At 54.4% G+C, this 17,624-nt stretch overlaps 1 protein-coding gene across 1 annotated transcript; it reads right to left on the reverse strand.

Moving 5' to 3' along the window:
- Positions 4,125-16,719, reverse strand: ZDHHC22 (zinc finger DHHC-type containing 22). Its single transcript, XM_001928417.6, is given in 4 exon segments — positions 4,125-6,529; positions 12,611-12,865; positions 12,868-13,149; positions 14,918-16,719. Coding segments are annotated over 3 exon segments (789 nt in total). The 5' UTR covers positions 13,136-13,149; positions 14,918-16,719; the 3' UTR covers positions 4,125-6,263.

Consider the following 17,624-nt stretch of genomic DNA (forward strand, 5'->3'; position numbering starts at 1 on the left):
AGGTGCTCAAGAAATGTGTTGAATCAATTAATCAATCAATCCATCCATTGATGAATAAAAACTCAGCTCCTCGTTACTTTCGGCAGGGAATTTATCAAATATCTGCAACAGTCCACAGTAGAAGACAATCTACCGTCTGGCTTCAAAGGATAAACTCAGCAGCGGGCAGCCTGCGTGTGAATCCCAGCGCTGCCACTTACGAGCCACAAGGCTTTGGGCAAGTTAGATAACCTCTTTGTGCCGCGGTTTCTTTATCTGGAAAATAGGGGGTGATAATAAAACCTCCCTCAGGGGTTGCTATGAGGGATAAGTAGGGCAGGTAAAGTGTGTACCACAGGGCCTGCCCTGCAGAGGATGCTCAGTAAATGTTGGCCGTTGTCATCAACAGTAGAATTACTGCAATAGTGTCAGTGCCCTGTGCTCGTCACGGGGGATTCCGTCCTTTCCATTGCGGCCTTCTAAGGTTTATGGCAGAGCTGGGAGATGAAACTCACACGGGAGGGAGAACATTAGAGCTGCCAAGCACCAGGGACGGTCCCCCCAGGGCTGGACCAGTGGAGGAAAGGCCCTGTGGGATGTAGCGAGGCTGAGAGAGGCCTAGGCTGGTGCAAGAGGCATGTGGCACGGGCGTACCCACCGGGGTGCAAGGGGCCACGAAGAGGCCGTGGGCCTTACCAGGCAGATGGGAGATCATATGCCACGCAGGTCGTCTCTACACTTCCGGATTTCCAGCTCCTGGAAGCTGTCTTGGTAGAAACGGTTTCCTTCCAACCCCATTTTCTGGGGCTGGGTGGGAAGGAAAGAGTGACGGGGAGCTCCCAGAGGCCCTTCCTTGGACCCGAGAGAGAGGTCCGGGGATCTCTGATGTTCCCAGTTGAGCTCTCCAGCAGCTTCGGGCTAAAACTCTGGGCAACGAACATGACCCTCTGCCTTGGTCTCCACCCTGGAGGAGGAGGCTGCTGATCCTTCAGAAAAACTAGACATCGGTTTGTGCCTCACGCACCCAAGTGGGGCACCCTTGACCTTGGAGGAGCCAAGGTTTTGTAAGAAGTTGTCAGAGGGAGAGGACGGGGTCCATGGGGAGCGTGCCCTCAGGACTCAAATCTTCTCCAGCCGCAGCTGCATGTCACATGCTCTTGCTCCCAACCTTCCTCAGTGGAGACACAGTTTTCAGAAATCTCCTGGCCTCCCTGCCTCTGCATAGTCCTTCCCATCCCCGCTTCTACCCACAGCCCTGCTTTTCTGCTTACCCAACTCCTATTCATCCTGTGTGACCCAGATGTCACCCCCTCTGGAAGTCTTCCAGCCTACCATAGCCTAGCTCTCCTCCAGGCTTCTGTAGCAGCCTATCCTGCTCCCTCCCTGCTTCATGCCACAGCCTGTCTGTGATTGGTCCTCTTCCTTGTGAGCTCAGCCAGGTCAGGTAATGGGTCTCATCCATCTTGGCATTCTTGGTTCTTGGCATCATGCCTGGCATTGAGTCAGCATTGGTACATGTTTGAAGGATGAATGGAGGAGCTGGGCCAGCACCACCCAAAAAGAGGAATAGGGCAGAGACAGAGGCCAGCACCAAGAGCAGCTGAGCTACCCCAGACACCCCCCCACCCCATCAGAAGGCTTACTTCCTCTCTAAAGCGCCTGAGATAAGGCAGGAGCAGAGCATCCTTGCTCCCTGCCCATCCTCCTTTCTTCCCAGCAGGAGCGGTTGCCTCCCTAGCATCCCTGAGAGCATGTCCAGAAGCGGGTCAGGAGGGGCATGAGGGGGAGCAGTGAGGCCAGTTGGAGGACACGGGGTACACAGAGGAGCCAAGATATTTGGGGAACCAAATGCATGGAGTGACAGGGACAAGCATGTTCTTAGGGGAGGGGACTGACTGAACGATGGCTGCCAGGACCTACAGACCGGCCTCACGGTGGAGGAGGATGTGGTTTCATTCTTCAGTACATCCTCTTCCCAAAGCTCCTTTGGTTCCTGAGCCCTGGAGTGCGACAGTGCGTTTCACCTAAGCCAGCACTAGGGCATGGGTCAGACTGCCCATTGGCTGCATGGAAATACTGAGGCACTGGGGAGCCCAGGGTTTCCCTCCATCTGCCACTGAGTGTGGAGGCCAGAGGACCTATGACGTCTATTGCCGCAGGCAGATGGTTCCCCCTGGCTTTGGGAGTCAGAGACGTGTGTGTAAAGGAAGCTCTGAACCCCTTCCTCCACTCGAGCTTACAGAGAGGTTAGTTAAGAGTGACACCATCAACTGCCAGCCCATGGACCAAGGACAGTGGCGAGTGCTTCAGCAGGCCCTGAACCCCAGCCGGGATCATGTTCTCTTCTTAATTTCAGTGCTCCTGACAGCCTGGCCTTTGAGGTCACCCTGTCCCAACCTTCAGGATCACCTTAGACCCTTTCCCCAGCACCCCTCTCTTAGCTCAGCATTCCAGGCCCCCTCTGCCCAGGGCCCATCTCTTAGCCTTAACTCCCTCTGCTTCTCCGTGGTGCCCTACACTTATCATTCCATGATCACTCCAAGGCTCCAGGCCTGGAAAGCCCACCCTGCCCCTCTCCACCTGCTGAGACCTCATCCGTCCTTCCAGACTCTCTGTATAAGTGGAAGCTCCCTGGTCCTTGCATCTGGATGTGCTCTCTTCTTCCTCTGAGCACTCCCAGGAACCTCTCCCAGGATGTGAAACCCTGGAGAACAGAGTGGTCTTATCTGTCTTTTAGCCCCACTGTGCGCAGAGTCTAGTCCTGGGCACATCAGGGGAAGAAGAGGTACAGAGGGAGTGAAAGAGCATTGGCCTGCACAGCCATGGGGTCAATGTTTATTGAGCACCTGCAGTGTACTTAGCCCCTGCCTGGCATCCAGGGTACCATGGTGAACAAAGCAAGTGCATCTGCCCTGTGGAGTATAGACAGCTTATGCTCTAGGAGGTGCTGAGGATCAGCCGCAGCTCCCTTTGTTCCCTTCTCACCTGCCCTCCCTCCCAGCAGATCTAGGGGCTGCCTTGTTGGTTGCCTGTGGGCGTGTGTTCAGGGAATGCAGTCCCATATACAACACTGGCCTAGGCTGCAGCTTCTTCAACAGCCCAGGTAGAACTAGCACTTTGCCATTGTGTCCTCCATCCCTCCAGGCTTGCACGGTCTTTGGAAGTCATGCTCATTCACCTGCTCGGGGACTACTCCCTCCCTACTGGGCTCAACACCCTCTCAGCTGCCCTCTCCAGGGCTGCGCAGCTCAAGGCGTCCAGGTGTTGTGGGGACTGAGAAGGCAGGGGGCCCTGGCTGAGCCTCAGTGGTGGTCAGCCCTGGCTGAGATCGAGGACCAGGTGGACTCCCCTCTGCATTTGCTCCGCAACTGTCCTCTGATATGGGGAGGAGTGGGGGAGGAGCACTGGAAGAGGGAAGAGGAAGAAAGTTCCCAGGTTAGACATTCCACCTGTAGTAGGTCTACAGATGCCAGCACGTGGTCCTGCTACCAGTCACACATCACCACCCTGCCCACTCATAAGGGACACTGGCCGGGGGGCTGGAGCAGGGTCTTGGAGATCCCAGACAGGTGCCGGGCATCGCCCTGTGCAATGCTGGATTGTGAGGTGATCCAGGGATCCCTGGGGAGGAGCAGGAGCAGCTGAGACAGTAGGGATAGATTTTACCCAGGGAGTCTGGACACAGTCCTTTACTGGCTGGAACAGAAGTATTTTTAATACTTACTTTAATATTTTAACAACTAGTACGACTGTGTCAGTATGTTCCAGCCTTGCCAGCCCTGCTACTGACCACAGTGCCAAAGTGATCACTTCGAATCCAATTTAAAACCACACATTTTATTGATGTTCTTCATGGAAAATACAGAGCCACACCTGGCGACCTCCCCACTGTCCCCCCCCACTGACCAGTCAGCCGGGAAGGAAATCCTTTTGCTTCCTTACCGTGCAGAGCCTCCAGGAGGCTGAGGGTGACAGGACTGGCTTCCAAGCTTGAGCTTTGGAGTCAGGAAAGAGGCAAGGCCTGGATTGCCCAGACCCTCTCCCTGCTCCCCTTCCACTCCCACTGCTGAAGTGTGGCCGGAACGGAGGTGGAGGACACCCACCCACTGACACCCCCCCATCCAGGAAGCCTAGGCTCTCCTTCAACCCTCTCTGCCACATCCTTCTCCTCCAAGCAACCTTGCCCTGTTCACCAGCATGATGGCAGAGTGACCATTTTTTAAAGGGTGGGCGTCAGTGCATAGGGACAGTGACAAATGCTCCTGGCAGCAGGGATCTCGTCTTGTTCATCACTGTATACCAGTGCCTGATAGAGACTTGGCACATAGTTGGTGCTCAATAAATGCATGTAGGATACATGAATGAATGAATATAGGAGGGAGAAGTATGAGCCGATGGCACCATTACTACATTAGTTCTCTAGGGGGCATGAAGGCAGGACCAAGATAAAGTTCTCCCAAGCTCTGCTCAAGAACTCAGTGTGTTGTGCCCCAATGGCTGGGGTCGCTGTGACCACCAGCTGGCCTAGAGCAGACTGGATGGCAGACTAGCCTTGGGACCCAGTCAAAGGGGGCCCTTGTGTTGTCCTCACTCCCTCATATGCTCCAGGAGTCTGGTCTTCTGGGTCCCAGAACACATAGCAGTACCCCCATCCAGAGCCAGTCAGCACTGGTCACACAACGGTACCCCTATACTCTGTCTCCCTTTTCCTGAGCCTCAACTCTCCCAATCTCACTCCTCAGAGTTGAGCGTGATCTTTCAGCTCTGTTCTACCCACCACTGCCCCCACCTGCCCCTGGCAATGCTCCATCTCCCCATCCTCAAATGCTAATCCCCTCAACTAGCATTAATACCTAGTAGTTCTGTCTCTCAAGAGACATCTTGCAGAGGTCCCGTCATGGCACAACGGGATCAGTGGCATCTTGGGAGCACCAGGATGCAGGTTCAATCCCCAACCTGGCACAGTGGGTTAAGGATCCACTGCAGCTGGGGCTTAGGTTGCAACTGCAACTGCAGCTTGGATCTGATCCCTGGCCCGGGAGCTCCCTATGCTGCAGGGCGGCCAAAAATGAAAAATAAAAAATAAAATAGAGAGACATCTTGCCCCTAATAATCAGGAAGAGAACATTGGCATCTGGAGGTGCAAAAGGATCTTCCTTTCTCTGATCCTATGCAAAAATTCTTCCCACAGCATGCCTGCCAGGTGACTGCCTATTCCTTCTGGACTATCTCCATTTGTAAGATACTCACTACCTCCCAGGAAATTGTCACACACCCAACAGCTTTAGCTGCTAGAATATCCTTCAGAAATGAACCCACTTGCTCCTCTCATTTTCATTCCCCAAATAACGTCTGTGACCCTCTCTCTCCCCCATCCCTTAAGCATTATTTCTCTATTTTCCTAACAATACCTCTCTCCATCTTCCTCTTCCTCCCTCCCTCCCCACCACATCCCCTTCTGTACAGTTATGTCACATACTCTCTCTCATTTATCAGGATCTCCCCTTCCTTTTCCCTTCTTCCTTGCCTTCCTAGCATCTGGTAAAGACCTGGAGGCTGGACCAATGGGAAAGGCTGGAAAAGTGTCAGAGAAAGGAAGCATCCAGCCAGGTCTTGGATTAGGCTGGGTGGCCAGCTGGGGCAAGGTGGACAGGGACAGCAGCTGGAAACCCCAAGCCATTGGCTGCTGTCTCCCAGAGAAAGAGCCTTGGGCAGTAAGCTCCTGAGTTCTTTTTTCTTTCCACCGTCTACAATTCCACAGAGGGGATGAGGACACACACCCCTCCTTTGCCAGCCTCACTAGCAGTTGGCAGAGCTGACTTGGCTGCCTCTCACCCATGGTAATTTTAAACATTTTTGCCAGCCTCCAAGTCCTGGGGAGCATCATACCAGCCGTAAAAATCCACTCCCCACTACTAACACGGGGCTGAGAGGAAAAGCTCTAGCAGGTAGCAATGATGACATGAGACTTGGTAGAGAGTGGATGAGCCAGACAGACGGGGAAAGCAGGTGCCCCAAGGGGGAGAAACAAAAGCCGAGGCTTCTGAACAGTTAGCAGCCCCCTGGCTGGCTCATGGGGAGCCTAGCAATGCCTGGGTGGCCATCTCTCCTCCTTGTCATGGTCCACCAGCCAATGCTGTGCTCTATATGTTCAAGACCAAGGATGGATGCTAGGACCTTACCAATCCAAAGCTGCAATGGGACACGGGTGGAGACAAGAGTACTGTGGTCTTACGTTCCTCAGGGGTCAAGACGCACACACAGAGAAACGATGGGAGTGCCTGCTACTTGTCCCGCTGCTTGGAGCTCTCACTTCCGACATTGAACATGGGGATCAGCAGCCCCAGCAGCCACCTCTTCCCGAAGACCTCCTGTAAGTTCTTGCGCCAGGGCCGGGCCCTCACGGCCACCCCCTTCCGCACCTGGTGGCGGGTCTGCCCCCGGAGGATCAACAGCAGCTGATGGCAGCAGAAGCCAGCGCAGGCCAGGCCGATGGCAAACCAGAGGTAGAGCATGAGGATGACGAACATTTCAGAACCGAGGACAGCTCCTGCAGGGGTGGGGGCGGGGAAACACCAGACTCGCTTTACACCCAGGCCACGTACAGAACTATGATCCAGGCGCTTAATGAGATTGAAGCTACATTTTGTAGGAGTCTCCGCGCTGCAGCCCTGCAGCCCGGGAAAGGAACTAGTTGTCCTAACTTTTTCTGCGTGCTGAGGCAAGAAAGGAGAACTGAGGACATGGGAGAGGAGGGGGGTAACATCTCTGGGCAGCGCCTAGACGCTAACAATCCCTCAGGGTCGGCGATGCCTGTCTCTCTCTGCCTTCTCTTTTTGGGCCAGAAACGAGGGAAGGGGGTTTTTCTCAGGAGGAGAGAGGGGTGAGCTGAGGACCGTAAGAGGGGGCCCATGTCTGAGCAGCTGTCTAGACTGCAGTGCCTTCTCTCTTTAGAGCTGCGAGCCCTGGGAGGACTCAGGAAAGTGACAGCATGATGGAGAATGGGACCTAGTCATCAAGAGAATAAGTCACGAGCTTCAAGGCAACGCAGAGGAGAATTCAGTCATCAGTGTTACAAAGAGAACAGTGTGGCCACTGGGCCTTCCAGCCAGAGCTGTCCTGTCAGAGCTTGCTAAGGCTGGAAGAGGCCCCCAAAGGCATCAGTCTAACCCCTTGCCTCGTGCCAGACCTCCCCTAAGCCCCTCTAAACTTACAGCACTCTCCATGAGTGGTTTAAACATACGCCGAGTAATTGATTCCTTGCTCTTCTTCAGAGTTGGTGTGGACAGTCCATGCTAGGTCTGAATCTCCCAGCTCTGTGACCTTGCACAAGTTTCTGAACCTCTCCCAGTTGCGGTTTGCTCATAATAGAAAACGGACATAATAATCACGATTCTGTAGGATCGCGTGACTCAGGGGAAGTGTGTGCGCAGTGGCTGGGGTTCTGGTTCGCTCTCAGAGCAGCCCTCACCACTGAGCATCATTTACAAACAAGGAGACTTCCTCCAAAGGGGGCTCGAGTTTAATGCCTAAGACCGTCAAGCTTTCTCCTGCTCCTCCCCAGGGCTTGCAGTCCTGGCTGGGCTGCAACTTTGGCAGCCTTGACCTGCCCAGCAGCCAGGGTGGATGTGCCCAGGAGAGAACTCAGAAGCCCTCTTAAGCCCCTCTCTCCTGCAGGCAAGCTCACCACCACCTCCTCCTGAGATGAGGGTACCTGCCAGAGACCCCATCTTACAGCCTATTGAACCTCTCTGCAAAACTCAGCAGATCCCTCCCTTCCCCAGCTTCCCCTGACCGCCATATACCTCTTCTCATCTCCCCAGGCTTCCGTTTCCAGACCCCTGAAGGCTGGGCTCTTAAAACTTTTCCAGTCTGGAGCTCCCGTCCTGGCGCAGCAGAAACAAATCTGACTAATAACCATGATGACGCAGGTTCGATCCCTGGCCTCACTCAGTGGGTTAAGGATCCGGCATTGCTGTGAGCTGTGGTGTAAGTCACAGATGCAGCTTGGATCTGGCATTGCTCTGGCTGTGGTGTAGGCCAGTAGCTGTAGCTCCAATTGGACCCCTAGCCTGGGAACCTCTGTATGCCATGGGTGCGGCCCTTAAAAAAAAAGAAAAACTTTTCCACTCTGAGCAGTGGTAGACCCAGCGGCCAGAAGGAGGTGGATGTGATTCAGGTTTGCTCATTAGCAGTCTTGCCCTCAGCCTCACGAGCTTTGATAGCCAGTTTCTCTTTGCAAACTTGGGGACAAATAAGTCCCGCTGCCCAGGGGATGAGAAGCTCGGTTCAGCTGGCATTTTGAGCAGCCTCTCTGCTTGCCCGGGGGGCACCCGTGGGACAGGGCTCACCTGGGGCTGTGCCATGCCTCTGACCCACTTCTTCCTCATCAGCACAGGTTGGTCCAGGCAGCCACATGCAGGATGAAGGATCCTGGGACCAGGGTTGCTCTCTGGGGGGCAGAAATGCTGCCAGGCAGAGGTGGCCCTCAAGCTGGGATATGCAAACATCAGAGCTGTCAAGCAGCTCAGCCTGAGGGACAAGCCCGGACTGATGGAAACTGTTTTCCACAGGCTTTTTTTTTTTTTTTTTTCCCTTTTGGCACTAAATCAAGGCATGCGGAAAAGACCTGGTGGCCTTTCCCTGGCCCCTCGCAGCAGCTACAAAGGGCTATTCTGGGCACCTGCTTTCTCTAAAAGTGTTTGAAGCTGCCTAGCCTGGCTGCCTCAGCTCCCCTGAACTATTTAATAATAGTTATGCTTCTTTTAGAAAATCACAGAATTTTCCTCACGGGCCAGAATGGTCACACCATCCAATCTCCTCGCCCCTGCTTCCCACCTAACACCTACAACACCTTTGGCAGATCACCCAACATCTATATAATAGACATCGGGGGCAAGAGGCTCCCTCCATCCCTAAACGGCTCTTTCATCAAGAAGCAATTTCAGGAGCTCCCGTCGTGGCGCAGTGGATAACGAATCCGACTAGGAACCATGAGGTTGCGGGTTCAGTCCCTGCCCTTGCTCAGTGGGTTAACGATCCGGTGTTGCCATGAGCTGTGGTGTAGGTTGCAGACGCGGCTTGGATCCCGCGTGGCTCTGGCATAGACTGGCAGCTACAGCTCCGATTCGACCCCTAGCCTGGGAACCTCCATATGCCGCGGGAGTGGCCCAAGAAATGGCAAAAAGACAAAAAAAAAAAAAAAAAAACACACACACAAAAAAGAAGCAATTTCAGAGTGTCGTTGTGGCTCAGCAGAAATGAGCCTGACTAGTATCCATGAGTATGCGGGTTTGATCCCTGGCCCCACTCAGTGGGTTAAGAATCCGGCATTGCCACAAGCTGTGGTATAGGTTGCAGATGTGGCTTGGATCTGGCGTTGCTATGGCTGTGGCATAGGCCACCAGCTGCAGCTCTCATTTGACCCCTAGCTTGGGAACTTCAATATGCCAAGGGTGTGACCATAAAAACAGCAGAAAAAAAAAAAAGAAGCAGCAGCAGCAACTTGAGAGAGGCAGCCCTAGAGAGACAGTGCAGTGTGCTGGGAAGAATATGGATGCTCTGGAGGCAGAGCAGCCCTGAGTCTAAATTTGGGGTTGGAATCATACTAACTGTGTGATTTTGAAGCAACTTAATCTTAAGCCTTTGGTTCCTGAACATTTAAAATGGATGTAGTATTACCTCACAGATGTGTCCTAAGGACTGGGTGAATTGACTCCTACATAGTGGGTAGCACATAATAGTTGCTCAACAAACATTAGCTGCTTTTCTCTTCTTCTGGGCTTTCTGACACCCAGCACACTGGCATACTAATCCAAATGCCAGGACCCAGGTCAGGTGGCATCATCTCCACTTCCTGAATGGGAAGAATTAAGGCTCAGAGAGGTGACACAAACCTGTACTAGTCCCATGAAGCCAAAAGAAAGGACAACTTCTAAAATCTAACTGGCCAATCTCCCTCCTTTCTGGCATCAACTGAGGGGGTGTGGGCAGCAGCCACCAGAAGACCCCCCACACACACTTCTAGCTCACAGGGCCCACACTCAGAGCCATCCCCTGCTCTGGTGGCAGATCTTCCTCAGGGCCAGTACCACAGTTGGGGACAGCTCTGTTAAAGGATTTGTCCCTTTTTATGCCCTCCTGTCCACCTGGCCTCCTGAGCAGATGAGAGAGGGGGCACCCTCAGCTGTTTGGGTTGAGAGCAGGGGCAGAAGGGACAGGAAGGGAGAAGCTGGACAGGTGAGGTGCGTGTCAGGGCAGGAGCGCGGAGGGCTGGCGAGGGGAAAGATGACAGGTTGGCAAAGGAGGACCATGAGACGGGAGAGCTGGGGATTAGAAATCATGCGTCCTTTCCCTCGTGGGTATGCTGAGGAGGTAAGTGATAGTGGGGTGATTTTTCTGCTGGAACAGGGATCTGGGCCCCAAGGTGGGCAACTGCCTGACTTGGTTCCCTCCTCAGATCAAAGCAAGAGGTCCCTCTTCCTTACTTTCCTATCTCCCAAACCAAGCACAGATGGACAGGCTTCAAGCCCAGGCTTATCTCACATCAAACCATTTCAAGCTCCTCCCTTTGGAATCATCCATTTTTATGTGATGAAACCACTTGGAAAAGAAAGTGGAACCAGGCTTTCCTCATCCCTCCACCTGCCTGTGCTCACACTCCACCCCCTAGCCCGCCCACCTACCCTCCCCCTTCCTGGTTATTTCCGTCCCGGCAGCCTTTTCTACCGGCGCCAGGATCCAGAAGGCCCTAGAGCTCAGAGTTCTGGGCCCAGCTCAACCACCAGCCCTCAAGCCAGCCCCCATAGCTGGCTCCTTCCTGGGTCTCTGTGTTCCCACTGCCAAATGGCACCACGTTCTATGCCTGCGAAGGACAGGGCTACAACCCCAACCAAGACTGAAATGATGGCTCCCCCAGGGTGGGGCAGAATTTTAAGGCGGTCCAGTCCAGGCGGATCAGGACAATGTGGGGTTCTCAGTGGAAGGAGCTGCGCTCTGTCTTTCTTTGTCCCTGAAAGGTCAATGGGGGAGGAAACATGCTGGATTCCTTGTGCTGCTGCAGGTTGTCTAAAGACCTGGGAGGCTGGGAGTTCCTGTTGTGGCTCAGCGGTGGTGAACCCGACTAGTATCCGTGAGGATGTGGGTTCGATCCCTGGCCTTACTCAGTGGGTGAAGGATCCCACGTTGCCATGAGCTGTGGTGTAGGTCACAGATGCAGCTCGGATCTGGTGTTGCTGTGGCTCTAGCATAGGCTAGCAGGTGCAGCTCTGATTTGACCCCTAGCCTGGGAACTTCCATATACCGTGGGTGCAGCCCTAAAAAGCCAGATCGATAAATAAATAAATACCTGCGAGGCAGGCTAGAGGCAGCTGCTTGGAAGTAGTAAGACCCTGCCAGCCATTTAATCCCATCTGAGCCCCAGTTTCTTCATAAAAATGGAGATAACAATATCATATACACAGGTGTGCATGCTACCAGGTTTAAGAACCAAGTCAGTCAAAGGCCAGGCTTGGTGGAGTGAAGGAAATGAGGTGGGGGCAAATTTCAAGGCCAGATTGAGTGGTAAGAACTGCCACCAGGAAGAGGGGCCCTCTAGGCCTGGTATCAGGGGCCTCTCCTCGGGGTACACTAAACAAAGGACAGTCCTCACCAGGATGCCCACAGGAGCCCATATGAAGGCCCACATGCCTGGCTCCTGCTTTGTGGTGGGAAGATAGAGTCATTAAATATGGCGTTGTCTCCAACCAGACCCAGCTCGGAGCCATCTGCAGATGGGAGAACAGCCTTGGGGCGGGGGGTGTCCATGTATGGTGAGTAGGAGCACAAGGGTCAGTATTCTGCTGGGGCTGGCCTGGCACCCTGGTCAACTGTGGTTGGTTGGCAAGACCTTTGAAAGGCAAGGTCCTTGGAAGAATGCGTGAGCAAGACTGGGGTCCAGGCAGAGGAAGGTCGTAGCTCGGGCATACCTCACTCACTGCGTGGAGGGATGGCCAGCACTCAGCAATGCCTGGCACAGAGCAGGGGTAGTACCTGGATCACCATCATTCTAAGAGCAAATGGACAGGGGCGAGCAAGGAGGAGATGATGAATGAGGATGGCTGGCGGCAAGAAGGGAGGATGCCAGATGAAATACAGCTTGTCCAATTAGTTTGACTTTCAAATAGACAACAGTAAAAATCTTTAATATAAGTAAGTCCCTTGCAATATTTAGGAAATACTTATACTAAAAAGTTATGCCTTATTGTTAGTTTTTTTTTGTTTGTTTCTTTTTTGTAGGGCCACACCTGCAGCATATGGAGGTTCCCAGGCTAGGAGTCCTGTTGGAGCTACAGCTGCTGGCCAACTCCACAGCCACAGCAACACCAGATCTGAGCTGTGTCTGTGACTTTCACCACTGCTCACGGCAACGCTGGATCCTTAACCCACTGAGCAGGGCGAGGGATCAAACCTTCGTCCACAAGGATACTGGTCGGGTTCGTTACTGCAGAGCCACATGGGATCCCCTAAAAAGTTATGCGTTGTGGATCTGAAAGGACAATTTAACTGGGCACCCTGTATATTACGTGCTACCTTGGGGCTGGGATGGGGGGTCTTTGTGTAGAGCCCAATCTGCCTGCCAAAGCCCACTCACCAGAGAAGAACTGACTGATGGAGGTGGGCAGGAGCGTGAGGAAGGCCAAAGGGTGGGCGAAGGAGATGGAAAGGACTGCGGAGATGTAGGCCACACCAGCCACCATGGAGTAGAGGCAGGCCAGGGAGGTGTAGAGGCAGAACAGGACGAAGTTGCGCATGTTCCTGCTCCCGATGCAGTTGCCAGTGAAGAAGCAGTGATGGTCGTGCCTCAGGGTGACTCTGGCGCACACTCGGCAGAAGTGGGTGCTGGGTGGGGGCATGGGGCCCTCCTGGCCGCAGCCCCCTGGCAGGCGTCCAGGTCGTCCGGGGAATTCTGGATGACCAGAACGTAATTGCCCAGGGCGTTGGTGGAGAGGAACAGGAAGAGAGCCCCATGGAGCAGCGCGGGTGAGAAGATCCGAGCGGCAGCAGGGTCCTGGCGCATGCTGGGCAGGAAGAGGAAGAGCTGCAGCACGAAGGTCACCAGGGAGATGCACAGGAAGTAGGCAGGGGCCACCACGTTGAGCAGCCTCAGGGCCAGCATCTTTGATTACATTCCTAAAGGGCCCAGGGTGAAAGGAAGACTTACTGGGTGTCAGAGGGCACCCTACAGCCCTCCCAGTGCTGTCGGTCTGTCCTGCCCCACGCAAGTCCATGTCCCTTGGATCACCCCTCCTCTCATCCCCAGCCCGTGACCAAGCAGGCCTGAGACCTCGAGACCTTCACGGCTCTAAGGGCCAAGCCCTGACTCCTGGTGCCCGCCTCTTCGGTTTTTGAGGGAACGTGGTGCCCCAGTGCCCTGGGGACAGGCACATGGAGAGCAGGGTTGGGGCTTGTTCTCAGTTTGTGGGGGGTGGGGGAGGGGGACTGGACCTTTGCTCTTTTATGGCAGTGGAAAGAGTGCCCAGGTTGGGGCTTTCTCCTTCAGACCCCCTGGGAGGAGAAAGCAGAAGATTTGGGGTGGGGACAGAGAGAAATGACCTACTGGAAGTCCTGTTTCACCTCCCCACCCCCCTCCATTTGGGCAACACTCAGGGACCTTACTGTAACCCAAAGGCTTTGAGGGTATGTGTGCCAGTGAGTCCCATGATGTTTGTGTGGAGAGGGGCGTTTCCCTTGTGTGTGATTCTGTATGTGTAATCTGTGTGTGTCTGGCTATCTGTGTTTGTGTATGTGTGTATCTGTGTGTACACAGACGCAGCCGCTGCCACCTGGGTTTTTAGAAAAATCAATTACAACAATCGATAGATACATTCACACAAGCGCTTAGGCAACGGGTGAGATGGGGCGGGGGGGCGAGGCAGGAATTCCTGTGCCAGCCGGTCCTGGTCAGCCCATCTCTCCGACGCTGGCTGCCCTGGCTAATTTCTTTCAAAAAGCGTTTTCATTTGAGGCGATGAAATTAAAATCCCCCCTTCGCGCCTGCCTCCCGCCCTCCTGGAGCGACAAACCCAAACAACCCCGTTGGCGCTGAAACCCTTTCGATGCCAACAAGCTCGCTCTGGGCCCAAGAGGGGCTGCTCTGCCAACCTTTCAGCGGATCGACCCCCGCAGCCCTGGGTCCTGCCCAGCTTTGGAAGCCTTAGAAAAATACAATTCGAGCGCCCGCGAGAACTTTTCCAGGGGCTAAGGAGTAGGCGAGCCCAAGGCGCGAGGAAAGTTCTGGGAAGGCTGCTGCACCTAGGATGGGCGAATGCCACGGGGCCTCCGTCCAGGCTGTCCCGTCGCGATTGGGTGACTGGTCACCTTGGAGTCCCCTTTGCAGGTGCCAGTGTCCCTGGGGACCCGCGGCCTCCGTGGGGAATGCGGGCCTCTCTCTGCCACAGGGGCTCGGCTCAGGGCACAGCCCGGGCTGGTCACTGGGGACTCCGCACTGGCCCCCCTCCAGGCGCTCCCGGGGGCTGCGGCGGCGCTACCCACCCCAGGGAGCCCGAGGCCCGGGCTCCGGTGAAGCAAGTGTCTTCCCCACGCCGGTCGCCAGGGGGGCCGCGGGAGCAGCCTCCAGATGCGCCGCGGCGCCTGGAAGGCTAAGGACGGGCTGGGGGAGTGAGGGGCGCACGGCGAGCAGCAGCAGCCCCGGCCCGGGAAGAGGGACCACAGAGACCGCCCGGGCGGCCCGCGGGCGCCGAGAGCTGTCCGTTCAGCGCTGGCGCCGGCCTCGCCCGCGGCGGCGGGTGGCACAGCCGAAGCCCTAGCGAGACAGGCAGCGCGGGCGGCCGCCGGCTTCTCGGCCACCGCCTCCCGGACGCCCGGGAAGCCGCCCCCCGCGCCACTGCCGCTGCCGCCGCCGCCGCACCGCCACGGAAGGTTGGGGAAATGAACTCACCAAGCTCTGGTCGCGGATAAGAGGAGCCCTGGACGCCGGCTCTCGCCCTCCCCGAGGCTGCAAAGTTGTGGGCTCGGCCCCTCTGGCTCGCAGCCTCCTCACGCTTCGCTTCGGGCACTGGGCAGGTAGCGGGGGTGTGGGGAGGAGGGAGCGGGCAGCTGCCGTCCTCCCACTTGGGCGCCAGCGAGTGGGGGCCAGGAGACGGCGGGAATGGCAGCTGGGCACCCCCCAGCCCTGCCAACCCTCCCTTCTCCTCCTGGGGGCGGCGCTCTGGCCACCCCTCTCAGCATCGTGGACTTGCCCCCCTTCCTCCCCTCGCTCCTCTGGAGCAGGCAGGGGAGCCCGCCTGACCTGAGCCCCTGGTTCCAGCCGGGGGCTCTGGATTCAACCCTGCTGTAGATGCTCTAACCATCGTCTGCTCCTTTCCTCCCCACCGTGGCTGACAACCCTCCCTGCTCTCCCTTCTCCGGAGGAAAACCTGGGGGCTTAGGAGCTCAGCTTGCCAGGGGCAACACCCATAAAGAACAACGTCATTGTACACAGAGGGGTTGGGAGTCCCAACTCAGGAGCCTGTCTGCCTGGGTCTGAATAGCCATCGTTCCCTTCTGGGTGATCCTCAGATTGCAGTTTTCCCATCTGTAAAACAGAGGTGTGAGGATTACATGACAAAAATATACGTAAAGCCCTTGAACCGGGCCTGTCCATAGTGAGCACTATTTGAACATTAGTTTATAATTGTGACTCTATTTATTTGGCCCTTGCTGTGAACCAGGCCCTGTGCTAAGCCTTTAGCATAAGGCAGCTTTCTGAATCCTTTCAGCAGAAGCTCCATGATCCCCATTGTATGAATGAGGAGGTTGAGCCACAGAGAAGCTAAGTCACATGCCCAAGGACATAGAGTGGGTAAGCGACAGAGCCTGGATTTGAACTATTGCACCTGCTCTCAGCCTCGACACAAGGCTGCATCACCCTGAGACCCAGAGGAAGCCCTGATTTGGGGAGAAGGGAGGACAACTGAGCAGTTTATCCCGATACAGAGCTTGAATAGCTTGGACCAGGAGCTTCTGCCTGGAGTCCTGCCCCCACCTCTCAGTTCCTAGTTCCTTTCTTTTTCTGACCCACTAGTCCAAGGTGGGTACTGAGAGGCACCAAGAGGGTGGGGACAGTTGGCCAGTGTGTGTCACATAGAGGCTGGGGGAAGCAGAGAAAGCTTTAGAACCACTGCAGGAATATTGGTGTCCCTACCACCTCAGTTCCCTGGGCTGTCAGGGCTCACATGCCTGCCCTATGCCACTGCTCTGGGTGATGGCAAACATTCTAAACAGTTGTGCATTGCTTTCTCAGTTGATTGATTAAAAAGGGAGCAATCCCTTAAAATAAGGACCATATGCTTATCAACTCAGCCTATATTTTTAAATCCTCAGATACTGTTTTCTCCGTATTTTATCAAAAATAAAAAGGGACCAGGAAACCTTTTCGTGTTCTGAAAGGCTCTTACATAGAAGGAAAAGAACAGCTTGCGAGGTGCTGGTCTCTGGGAATCCGGTAGCCCCTGTGAGTTCCGGTGGCCACAGGGCAGACACAGGAAAGCACAAATGGCCTTTTTTTCCCTTTAGAGCCTCTTTGTGTCAAGATCATGGCTGTCTAGACCCTTTTCACAAGCTCTGCCTGTCTCTAACACTGGCTGGGGAGGGAGAGAGTGGAGCACTGGTTTTGGCTGTGTTGATTGAAGATCTCCATTCCCTAAATACCTTGAGAGTCGGGCAGTATTTCTAATTTTATTTTGCATATGGGTGTGTGGTGGGAAGGTGTGTGTCTGAATTTGTGTGTGTGTGAGGGGAGGGAAAGAGAGAGAGGAGACGCTATACAAACGAACAACGAACGTGGGAAGATGTCGGTGGGGGAAGGGAGCATCAGCCAGGAACGAGACAGAGATATGGCCTTGGAAAGGCAAATGAACAGGACCAATTATTTATTTACAAATAGAGTTTATCACTAGAAAACAACATTAAAGCTGCAGATCTAGAGCTAATAGTTCTTCCGCAATCCCCCTAAGTGAATTGGGTAAGTGGAAGTACAGCCAAATGTTGTTTTGCTTTTCTCACTGGGTGATTATCCCTGACAAAATCAATAGGGAAGGCAATTTGAAAACTTGAATTCTGTCCCCTTGAGAATTAAGCAGACTAAGAACAGACACTTGGTTGCCGCTTACCAGCTGTGGAACCTGGAGCAAGCCACCTAACCTCTCTGCTCTCAGTTGTTCTTACCCATAAAATGGGATGAAGATGGTACCACGCGGTGATGGTGATCACGTGGGATCCGACAGGACAGTGGACAGCGTTAGCTTCTTCTTTGTCCTGTCTCTCTTCTGGGCTGATATCTTTATCCACGAGAACATCTTGTCTTTCTAAGGAAAGTGAGAGCTCCCCGTCTACATTGAAAATATTTTGGGGTCTCCTCCATATCTCCTAACACTATAATTTGCCCAGAAAAGACACAGAGTAAAAGTGTATCCATGATGAGTTGATACCTGTCTTGTCTGAGAGTTTTGGAAAAGCTGTGTTCCAAGATCTTTGAAATGTCTGGTGAGGACATGCTTCCCATTGATCTTGCATTCCGTCGCCACCCACCCCCACGATAGTCTCATTCTCCATAAACGGTGTCAGAAACTAATGTATACACCACAGTCTCCATCGCCCTTATCATA

The sequence above is a fragment of the Sus scrofa genome, chromosome 7, assembly GCF_000003025.6.
Source record: "Sus scrofa isolate TJ Tabasco breed Duroc chromosome 7, Sscrofa11.1, whole genome shotgun sequence".
Classification (NCBI taxonomy): Eukaryota; Metazoa; Chordata; class Mammalia; order Artiodactyla; family Suidae; genus Sus; species Sus scrofa.